The 12,382-nt window shown below is 37.5% G+C and overlaps 1 protein-coding gene across 1 annotated transcript in view; it reads left to right on the top strand.

Moving 5' to 3' along the window:
- The first annotated feature begins 460 nt into the window (after positions 1-460).
- LOC131064726 (uncharacterized) overlaps positions 461-12,382 on the top strand; it is an 83,326-nt gene continuing 71,404 nt past the window's right edge. The window contains exon 1 of the mRNA XM_057998989.2: positions 461-1,580. Within this exon, the coding sequence (XP_057854972.1) occupies positions 524-1,580 (1,057 nt within the window). The 5' untranslated portion in view covers positions 461-523. The remainder of the gene's footprint in view (positions 1,581-12,382) is intronic.

The raw sequence follows: 12,382 nt of genomic DNA, 5'->3' as shown, positions 1-12,382 counted from the left end.
TAAAAATATCACCTTAGACTTATGCTTATTTTAATGAGAAACATGATGTTTTCAAATGAGATATGATTTATAGCTTGTATATCCTACTAAGAATGAAGGTTTTTAATAATGTTCATTCGATATAAAGATTTAAATATTTTATTTGTCCATTCTTTCTTTAGATACCATCCTTTCAAAGTCACACCTACCTAAACATCAAAAGCTAATTGTCCATAAAATCTTAAGAACACGCACTTTGGGATGCACCATTGAGCAAATTTATTAATTAATTGATAATAAAAATTAGAAGAAAATGAGAAAACAGTGCTGCATATACAACTCGAGGAGCGACTGTTATCTGTTTTCACACTAGATAAATCACATCCATACGTAGGGCCCCGAGTGAAGGAGAGTCCAATCGTAGGGGCGAGTTCAGCACAATATACTGAAATCTGTCGTATTAGAATATGTACACCTCTTTCCTTGTACTCTATAAATTGGGTTTGAATTTGCTGTTGTTGAAGTTCATTTTCTTCGATTTCCAATGGCCTCGCTTATGGCGTGTAAATTCCCATCAATCCTCCAAGCACCCCCTCATACAATTCGCCTCCTGTGCAATCACTCTAAACATTCCTTTTGGACTTCATTGGCCTATCAAACCGCTGCTTCCAAAACATGCAGTCTACACATAATTCAAGCTCAAAATCCATCCACCCAATCTTTACAGTCCACAGAATCACTGACCTCTGTAGTAACAGATGAATCTGTACCAGAGGGCCATGCTGGCTTACATGGTTTCCTCTATGGAGACAAAGGTGCAGAAGTTCACGGCTTCAACGCCCAACAAATCATAGCAAAAGCAGGAGAAGATGACGGCTCTTCCATCCTTACCTTCCAAGACTATGTCAACAGCAGGGACAATCTCAAGTTTGGTGGTGTTTATGCAATCTATGATGCACAGGGTGAAATTCAGTATGTGGGCTACTCTAGAAATGTAATTCTGTCATTGAAATCCCACATGGAGAGGGTTGGTGAGTCCATGTGCTGCTCAGTTAAGGTAAAAATGTTCACAGATTCATCAATTATTTCCAGGGGGAAATTAGAGGAAGAGAAGCAAAAGTGGATTAATCAATATGGTGTGCCACCTGGAAATTCTATCCACCAGGAGCTTTGGGAAAATGGGAAGGGAGCATTCACCAGGGCCATGTCTGAAGAGGAGAGGGAGATTTACGAGGAGAGGAAATTGAAGATGAGGAAGGCTATGGGCGAGAATTTGTATGATGAAGTTGAGGGAGAGGATGAGGATTCTAGGAATAGAAGACTTAATCTTCTGAGGGCCACTGAGGGGGATGATTGGAGCGGTGTCATTGATGGCCAGACTAAGGATACCTTAGGTGAAGCTGCTGCTCAGCCTCAAAATGATATTGTCAGTCCCTTCAGTGGAAATGGAAAATCAGGCCTTTATTCTGCTGCAACTTATGATCTCACGGCAGAGAATGTGGATATGGTTCTAAATGACGTGAGGCCTTATCTCATCGCTGATGGAGGCAATGTGGAAGTCGTTTCTGCCGAAAAAGGTGTCATCTCCTTGAGACTTCAAGGTCAGTATGTCTTAACGTTATTTTCCCAAGGCTATGGTGGATTTCTAGTGGCAAACTTCCATTACAACGAACTGTCATATGCTGTTTACTATTAATGCATGTGTATATGCGTATAGACAAATGGATCTAAATGAGAAGACCAACATGATTAGAGAGAAATTATACCTATCTTATCCTTTAATAAAACAATTGGTACGCAATTTTGAAAATGAACGCGGATCTTCAATTTTCAAAATTGTCAGCACAGATCTTTCCAACAAGGCTTTTTTGACAACAACTATAGACGGTGGAAGATACAAAATTTTATTAACTAGTGTAGATAAGAGTAACCACTTCCTGGCTTCCTACAACTCTGGCCAGAATGTCTGCCTACTTTTGTGAGTTCCAAAATGTATGTATGTGAGACAGGCAGGCAGATAATTTGCTAGTCCGAACTAGAATTGCAATATGTGGGTGTATGAGACAAACAGGCAGATAATTTGCTATTCCAAACTTGAGTTTCGATATGTATGGGCGAGAGACAAGCAGACAAATAATTTGCAGATTATCCTTTTATTCATTAGCATATTTTTTCTGTCTCTTTACTTGATCAGCCTGAGTTTGGATAAATAGTTTTTTATTTTGGAATTGGAATCAAATACATAGTTGAAATGTCAGAGTTATATTGTTTTGTGACTCTCTCTAGTCTTATCCTTCTTGTAGTAATTACTGAGAACCAGAGGAACTTCTTTTCCAAGGATATATCACTATTTTACTCCCTAATGTCTCGATCCAAGTTTGTTCAATTGAATGTATCAATTTCTGTATGTAACGTTCTTTTATATTATGTATTAAACCTAATGTTTTTTGTAATTCAAGGGATGGCTTGTTCTACCTGGTTTGTAAGTATTATTCTAAAACTGTTTTCAAGTAAATTCCTTATTCTTAGCAAATGAGGGTTCATGTAGAGAGAGCTCTACAAGGGTTTTCATTTTGTTTGCATGTTTAGTTTCGCTTCCATCTTTGTTAATCTTTCTGCACAGTGTAAGTATTTTATAGTAAATCAAATGAATTAATTGTTTATTTCATTGTATTTCACTTCAATGCCTGGACTTTGTTAGCATACAACATAAAATGAAATATTGTGTGAGGTAAAAGCTTTCTTCAAATTATGAAGGGAATCTCCATAAATATAAACTAAACTAACCCTAAAAAACTATTTACATGATATAGGTACTGGACTTGTAACGGCTGTAATGCACACTTTAGAAGATTTCACTGTAGGGGTTTGCGTAAATGAAAAGGATTAATTCCCAATGTTTTTGCCTTTGATATAGGTACTGGACTGTTAACGGTTGTGCCTCACAGGCAAGATTTTCTGATCTTGAACGAAATAAACTATCAGTCTAGACACAAACAAACACAACAACTTCCTACTGGCTAGAGCATATATTAGTAATCCACTGCAAACAAGATTTGAAGTAATTTCCCTTTGAACAACACAAGATTCCAGGAATTGAGAATAGAAAGTTACAACTTAGATGGATGAATACCATCAATACAAAGCCCGACTCAGTACAATCTACTTTCCATCCAATTCATGAAATTATAAACATAAGTTCCACAATAACTTATGCTGAATAATATTTTTTGTTGTATAAGCTCAACTTTGATTATCATTGAGAATGTCTTGTTTACAATGAATAACTTTTAGGGATTTGAGAATAATAAATAAATATCACAAAAAGAAATGTTATAAAGCAAATCTATACAAGAGTTGAAAAAATAGCGGAAAGGAAGGAACTTTAAAGAAAATCTATCCTAAAACAAGTAATAAATAACAAAATCGACCTCCTCATTCATTCCTCGTAAATAGAACACTAGAAAAACCCACAGTTTGATATGGCCACTACTAAAAATAGCAACTTGCATATGAGTAACCTCTGGGATTTTGAAATAAATCTTCACTCTAAATATTGTCAGATTGCTCTGAAGAACTAGAAACCCCAACCACCATGGATCCATCCTCAAACTGAGAAATAATTCCAAGGGTACTGACAACATATTAACTCAAGTAGAAACATGCAATTTTTAAAGCTCTAGAAAACTCTTCTTTGATCTTGTCACCCATATTCTTCATCAGGTGAAATATTCACTATTGTAGGAAGCAATTTTGATGATTCTATCTTATTTCTCTTAAACTGGTTATGATTGTTCACACCTTCAACTCGGTCACTTGAATTGTGCAAAGCCATTAGGAGGGTTATTTCATATGCTGACTTTCACATCTGATGTGATCAAGTAAATGAGTCTTAGAGTATCAGTGGCATTAGAGGCATTGCTTTGCAATTGGAATGAATAAAAACTCATGTAAGATGAAACTTCAAACATTTTGATTGGAATCTTCCATAGTGACCTCATTGTTTGGAAGTTGCTGGACAATTTGTTTGTAGGACTCTATGCTGCTGTTGATACTGTCTTTCTTGACAATTTTTTGGAGATTTGCTGAATTCTGCTAACATTTGTGAAAATAGAAGAAAAGATTGCCTTGTTTCTGCTGGGAATCATCAATAAAGTGCTGCATTAAGTTTGAAATAGTGAACAATTTGCATATACAGGAATTTGGCTTCTCGCTTTGCATGTGTTTATTTGGCCTTTTGTTTAAATGGGCCGACTAAACATGGTATAGCACCACCTTTCATTAGAATTTTCCCTCAACACCTAGACATGGGTAGAACTTATGCGTTTGTTAGCCGATTGAGTGCACTTGGGTAGAAATGTTTAAAGGTTGAGCCATGTCTAAATGCCAAGGTGAGAACAACTAATGGTCCAGCCATCAGCAAATGCTCCTCACAAACACTTACCTTATCACCTTTAAGGTAGGTAGAGTTTGATGGTGTTTTAGCCTTCTTAATGCTGCTAAGGTGGAAATGACTAATGGTTCAACCAATGGACACGCACGTAGATGGAGAAGATAGTTGGTTTATCCATCATGTAAGTGTGTTGGGTGGAGAACTTGTTGGGTTTGGCCAGGCTAGTTGCATGCTTGGTCAACTTAAGCCACCTTTCATTATTTGGTGGAAAAGACTGATGGCTTAACCATCCGTGAAGTGCACTTGACTAAGGTTTTTTGTCACCTATTTGGATGGAGCTGATACTCCTTATTGCCAGATGGAAACTATTGACATCTGTGCCATGCTTTCACATGGGAGGTGGAAGAAATTGATGGCTTGGCCACTGCAAAAATGCACTTAGGCCAGTGCCAGAGCTTGTCAGGACCTAAAACCATTTTTCACTGCTAAGGCAGAAATTTGTAATGGTGCAACCATGATTCACAGGTGACTCTAGCGCCTTAGCCATTCATGGCAAAAATTATTATCTTGCTGAGGCATACCAGTTGTTTGGGAAGGTTTTGATTAGTGCCAAATTGTCTTAAGAGCAGAAATTTTAGATGTCTCTACCTGGTGGAAGTTTATTTCATTTGAGCCAATTTCATGCTTCTAAACTCCTCTATACATTGCTGATCTTCTTTCTGTCCATCATTTTTTGTGTTGTTTTTTCCTTTGACACTATCTTGAATGTCATCAATTTCATGCTTCTAAACTCCTCTATACATTGCTGATCTTCTTTCTGTCCATCATTTTTTGTGTTGTTTTTGCCTTTGACACTAACTTGAATGTCATCATTTTTCTTTGTTGAACTTGTGGTGATCACCATCATTTTGCAAAAGTTGTTAGATGAAGCATATAGACCATGACAAGATGATCTTGCAGACTGATTGGGGAAACCACAAATTGACTTGAATTGACAGACAAATATTCAAACCTTCAGATCTGCTGCAGCAACCCAAAATGTGAACAGTGATCAACCATGCTATAAACAACGTTCTATGGTCACTTGGAAGTGTCCCAATTGCAGTGATAAGGTTATTAATCTTCATGAAACACACCCAAACATTCCTTATGTGCTCAGATCACCAAAATCGCATTTCCAACACGAACAAACCCTTCTTTATGACTGAAATATTGCTCAAAAATTCGGTAATGGCAGATATGGGGCTGGAAAAGCAGGGCAATAGGTTCTAAACTTCATGTTTTTTCATCTTTTTGCTATCCACACTGTCCACTATCATCTGAAACTAATCACCAAAGACCCAGTGCCAACTTGGAGAAAGTTTCAGTTGCTAAACATGACCCAAACCCTGTCACACATCCAATGTGTTAAACTAAATCTGGGCGACCTGCTGAAAATGGATGACATGCTCAGAAAAAAAGAATATAATTCCAAAATTCTCCAAAAATGCTTGCAATATGGTCGCCCTACTATTAGGAAGAGATTTCAAAAATACCCCAAAGCATTTCTTTGATGCCCTAGCTACTATCTTAAAAAATGAGGGGTTGACCAGAAAGGATAAGGTGTACGGTCAGTACCCAGAAGCCTGCAACCTGATCAAACACTCCAAAAAACCATTGCAACACTCCAAAACAGAAATACCCGAAAAGTTGCTTTCAAAATACCTTAAAAATATTCATAACTGTGCAAACCTGGAACCAAAAATTTCATTAAAAGCTCTATGTTTCTTGTGTGAAAACACTAGACCAGCTAGGGTGGTGTTGATGTGTTTTTTATGCACTTCAAACACAGAATAAAATACAAAGTATTCTATCATCTCTTGAACAAGGAAACCTTATATGCTAAATGATATGATCAAGTAAGGTAACTCCAAGGTTTCTTTAGTCAGGTCTTGACTTTGCAAATGGATAAACTCAGTTGAAATGATGTGATATGCTGGTCTCACAAAGGGACTTATGTTTATGAATCACAGTTGGAACTTCCTCCTACACTTACTCAAACTCAAACAAAAGGCAAAAGGGAAAGGGTTTAGAGAGACTAATCTATGCTAACCTCTAAAGACAATGATAATAACGGATAATGCTTTGATAGACGAACTCCTTCAAACCAAGCTTTGCTTTGCCATGATAACAACAACTAGACAAAACTGATGCGATCTCCTAAGGTAGTGAATGATTTTCATTATTGCAAATATTAATACAAATACCCAAATATTGGCGCAACTTGAACAAATATCCAATCGAACTTGGCCACAATAACAAGGTTTAGGCTAACTTTACACTGTAGCTTACAATCAGCAAATCACAAAAAGTGTGAACTAAGGAGTTTATCACATATCATCACATGTATCCACCATAACCAATGAACTTTATCTAAAACTTGAATTGAAACTCAAGAAGTAGAAACCATACAATATGTTGAAATAACACACAAAATTCACCATATTTTCAATGAAAGTAGTATGTTTATTCCATCAAGCCTTGGCAATAATTTCTATCTTCCCTTCTACCCTACTCCTACTTGAATCTTCTAATTAGGATCTTCTCACTATTAACTATTGTCCACTAACTTCTACAAATGAGAAGGCTATGCCTTATATAGCTCTTCCATTACAAATGAATGACTTTGATTGATTCTTATATCAATGACCAAGATTTAACAATAAAACCCTAATTAGGGTTAGTTACAATTAACTCCCTCTTGACCAATGAGATCATTACAACAATTTGGATACATGTCCTTCTAAGTGAAGGACCAATAAGAAATGCGGTTAGGTACATGGAACTTAGTGTCCTCAACATGCATAGTTGTCATCTTAGGATGAGTTAGGTTCAATGAATCTGGACGCTTTGACTTGTCATAATTTGATTGGTGGATGAAGGTGAGTTGTCGCCATCTCAGCTATTGCACGCCTACTCAATATTCCTAATTGCTTGACTGATTTCGATGGGTTATATTTCCAAATTGTACCATCTTCTATCTTTGATTAACTCATCTGAAACTATCTGCTCAAGAGATGCTCCCATTTCTATTCATCATCTTCATAATGTCAAGGCTTGATCTTCATGTGTGGTTGTAGCTGTGTCTTCCATCTGCATTTGTTACTTCGTACATGATGTCCTTGACCAGGATTACTTCCTTGTTGCATTGACCTTGATCGTGGATTTCCGAAGGAATTCAAGATTGTTGTAAAATTTCCTTCATCATTGCAATGTTGAGCTTTCTTTGCGTTGATGAGTCCTCTTTTTGCCATCTTTATGATGTCAATCCTTAATGTGTTTGATCTTCTTGTAGTAGTTGTAGAACCCTTCATCATCATGCAATCTCTCATGCTGTAATGCCTCTTTGCTTGCACATCTTGATGTCGCTTTGCGTTGATATTGTTGAGTCTTCCATCATCTTGTCAAGATATCTCTTTCCACGCATCTAACATTCCTGACAAAAGCAAGACAAAATACGTAAGATTTCAATTGTAAATGAAACTTATGTAAGTGCAAGGCAAAGGATTTATGATAAAATGAAAGTTCAAGCCCTGCATTACTAATTCATGCTCTGTAAAACAATATCAACAGCGATACCACCAATTCATACAAAATCACTCTACAAATACTTCCCTTCATCTCTCAATGTCAATCCTTCATAATCTGAAAAGGACATTTCATGTTTAAAGTTAATTGTTTCAAATTGATGAGGAAATGAGTTTGAATCTGTTTGTGAATGACTGATTTTCCTTTCACAAAATCATCTCCTTCCCTTCTTCACCCACTTGACTTGATTTGAAAGTTGATTTTCAAGCTCAAATTCACACTCTCTCTGTGCTATTCACCTCTAATCTGTTTATGCTTGCTTGATTTTGTCTCTTATTCACTTTTTCAGGTCTGATTCTGCTCCTTGGTCACTGGCTTCTGCCTTTGATGAGGTCTGCTTCTAATTTCAGGAAATTCACTTTCTTAAGTCTTGAATCCGATTCCTTCTTTGATCAGAATTCACCTCAAATCTGCTTATGTGAATTTACTCTGATCTGCTATAACCTGCACTTAGGATCTGCTCTTCTCTTCCGAAATTCAGACTTACTTATGAACTAGCACTCCTCTTCTTGTGAATTTTGGATCTCTTTTTAACCTGCCCTGTGAATTAGGATTTACCTTGATGCTGAAATGAAATGATTTCATTTCCCATATATAGGCATTTTATGCTTGAGTTGCAATCCTTCACAACAAGGCCGACTTAGCATTATTTACTTGTATTTTTGAATGAAGGGAGGCTGACCTTCATGTTGTTTGTTTGCAATTTCAAACTTTGCATTTCATTTTCGAGCTTTAATTGTCTCTCCCTTAGTTTGGCCTTATGCTTTTGTCAACACATGTTTTGCATTTGGTTTTTACACATTTTGATATAGCCCTAATCGGGTCGGCTGCCCTTGACAAATTTCCACCCTTAGGCTTGTATAAATTAGAATGAAGCGCTCCATCCAAAGCACAATTCATCATTGCCCTCAAATTCCATTAAGTCAGTTAATTCCTCTCTGCCTTTATTCAGGATTCTCTTGTAGTGATGTAAGATTTTGGATTTTTCACACCATCATGTATGAATTCAGGTTTTCATGACCTCCATGTAAGAAATCGGAATTTGCAGCTAGTTGTGCATGAAATCGGACTTTTGACCTCCTTATGTAAGAAATCAGAATTTTGGGGTATTCACGTATAATTTTGGAAGTCTGACTCCGCTGTGTATAATTTTTGAATTTTTAGCAGCTATGTATAAAATCAGACATTTGATGAAGTCATGTATAAGCTCGTCTTTCACCCAAAGTTGCCCTCTCCTTGTAATTTTGTAATCAACACTTAGCTCCTTCACTGAATGCCTAACCTCTTCTCGCTGAAAATTCACCTCTGAAATCCATCACAATCTGCTGTAGGTCACATGAATATATGCTACTCAGATCTGCTCCTCTACCATTTGCATCAAATTACTTTTGAGTGTTCCTTGGAATGAGAGATTCAATCTCTTCTTTATAAGTTTCAAAACACCTCTGAGAGTTGCAATTTTCATCCTAGCTGACCTAACCTTTATCATTTTCATCTTTCAGTGAAGGGGGAGAGGCTGACTTATTACTAATGATTCAAAGTCAGGCGAGATCTCATAATGGAAGTCATGCATAAAGAAGCAAGGTTAGGTTTTCACCTTGCCTGTGCGTATACACCAAGATCAGAATTTCTCTATATTTATGCTTTAAACAAAGGTTGGGATTTCATAGTGTTTGTGCATAAACAAAGGGCGGATTTAGTGAGTGCCCATGCATTAGTCCAAGGACAAGGTCAGAAATTCACACAAGTCTTGCATTAACAAGATAAGGTTGAAATTTGTGAGTAGTGATGTATAAGTTGGTAGGTCAGAATTCCACCTATCTCATGTATTGATCAAAGGACAGAATTTACCCATGATCATGTATAAACCTCTAAGGTTGGAATTCAATTTTGATCATGCATTGTTTGCAAGAACAAGGTCGGATCTAACACATGCTTATGTATAAAAGAGGAACTTTTACTCCCTCATGTATAAAAGTGGAACTTTTAAGAGCTCATGCATAAAAGTGGAATTTTCAAGGGCTCGTGCATGAATTCATCACTTCACACTCTTAGCAATCTTCGCAAGGCAATATCAGGGATACTGTTGACGTGTATTTTGTACACAACCAAACACAGAATAAAATACCCAAATGGTACCTTATCCTCTCTTGAGTAAAGCCTCTGAATGCTGAAGATATCGCAAAAAAGGATCAATCAAGGTGACTTCAAGGTTCTTCGCTGTAGGATCTCTACGTGTGGATAAGCACCAGTGGTCGTTGTGAATGCTGTTTCTTCAAGGGGCCTTACGTATTCTCGATCTGCAGGAACAGGATTTTCCTAAATGCTAACAGGTTCTCAAAAAATAGCAAAAGATAGGGTTTCAAGAGATGGATACTAATCTAATCCTAAGAATGACTCAATGTAGGCTAGACTTGGTAAGATTCTACCAATTTCAGTATTGCCAAGGAATTACAACTCTACTGGAATTGATGCGATCTTCTAAGGTGATTAGTGATTTTCAAATCATCAAGAATTATAGATACTACCATAAAGATACATATCAATATTTCAATAACGGTTGAAGGTTCAAGCAATCTCAATATCTCCAGTTGAGCACGCAAGGCGTCCTTACAATCAGTAAGAAGCTAGTGGTTTGGAATGTGAATCTCACCAAAGATCAAGCACAACTCTTAGTCCTTCAAACTTAAATACTACTTCGACTGAGAATGATTCAAGAAAGTAAACAACCATGAAGATAGCCACAAGAATTGCAATAAAACACCATAACTTCAATATTTTATTGATCTCAAAGCCAAAATAGACAACAATTGTTCGAAATTCTTTCTTCACTACTCAATCTTGCTACAAAATAACTTTCTTCTCTCCAAAGCTCTAACTATTATCTATCTCCTTAATATCTAATGACAAAATGAAAATGAGTGAGGGTATATATAGCATCCTCAATTACAATGAATGGCCCAGATCAAAAGAAGATCAATGGCTGAGATTCTGACACCTAAACGCTAATTAGGGTTTGTTACAAAAAGTTCCCTTTTTAGATGAACACTATTAAATGCATAGCCAAATATGTAATTGGCACAAAAGTCGAGGAAACATAGACCAATGATAATTAAGATGCCACATCATCCTATAACAACCTCTCTTCTAGAACCTTGTTCCCTTTCCAATGCTCTTTCTTAGCATATGCAACGAATCTGGACACAATTCCTTCAACCTCAACAATGGGAATCTCAGGAAGATTCTTCATTCGTTCCTCCAAGTGGATAACCTGATCAAAGGCAGTGAGAAGAGCCGCTTCCCATCCAGGTTCGAGTTCTTTGATCCTCTCAATCAGGAGCATAGTAGTGAACATTAGATCCCGCTGCCCATCTGTGATGACATTCTCATCTTTGCAAAAGATGACCTTGATTCTCTCTTCCAACTCTTGGAGGTCCACATCCGTCTCAACTTCGATCCGCCTACCAAGAATGGTACACAACACTTCAAACACACCTTATCCTGAATTGGATGGATGACGCCTTCAACTTGATTGCATTTGGTGCTGATGTCTTCGAAAAGAACCTCTTTCATCTGGAGTAGAGTTGACCATTGAAGTAGGTTATGAGCTCCTCCATCCATTATCTTTTCTTGTGCTAGGATCTTCCTTGGTGTTTGCCTGATTACTTGCAGAACAGGAATGATAACATCTCTAGTGTGAGCGAAAGCGGCTACAGTTATCATAAGATTGTGGACGATCTCAAGGACCTGGATAGCTCGGTGGATTGTCTTCATCATTCTTGTTGTAAATTCAACAGCTACCGTGTGGGATTTGTCAATCCAAGAGCTCATAAGCTGAACCAAGCTCTTGACTCTTTTTGCCTCGCCAACTGATTCAAGGGGAAGTGCCTGCACAGGAGATATAGCTAGATCCTGACGTCCTAAGGGCTGATTGAGATGACTAAAGTAGCCTCTCCAAGCACCTCTCTCTCTCTCAAGCTTCCTATTCTTTTCCATTTCTTCTCTAAGTTTGCCCTTAAGTGCTTCAAATGAATCGGTTGCCTCATCCATTGCCTGTTCAGTAGTGAGTGGACCAAGCTCAAATGTTTCTACATCATACTCATATGCAAGAATTTCACCTTCATACTTGTCCACTACTGGTGTAGCTATCTGCAATTTCCTGGATCTTGTCTCATCTCTGATCACCTTGGACATCTTGGTGGCCTTCTTCTCTGTTACCTCTTGAGAATTTCCTATAAGGCTCTCTAAGTCAATCACATCCTCTTCTTCTTCAATCACAATCACCCTTGTCAATCTCTCCTTCAACCAATCTGGAATGGTGGATCTTGTCTCTCTCACTTGTATTTCTTTAGGTAGTGGTTCATCTTCTCGGAGAGGAGATGC

This window comes from Cryptomeria japonica, chromosome 1 (genome assembly GCF_030272615.1).
Source record: "Cryptomeria japonica chromosome 1, Sugi_1.0, whole genome shotgun sequence".
Lineage (NCBI taxonomy): Eukaryota > Viridiplantae > Streptophyta > Pinopsida > Cupressales > Cupressaceae > Cryptomeria > Cryptomeria japonica.
Note: the sequence above shows the minus strand (reverse complement) of the source record. Positions and strands in the feature narration are given on the sequence as shown.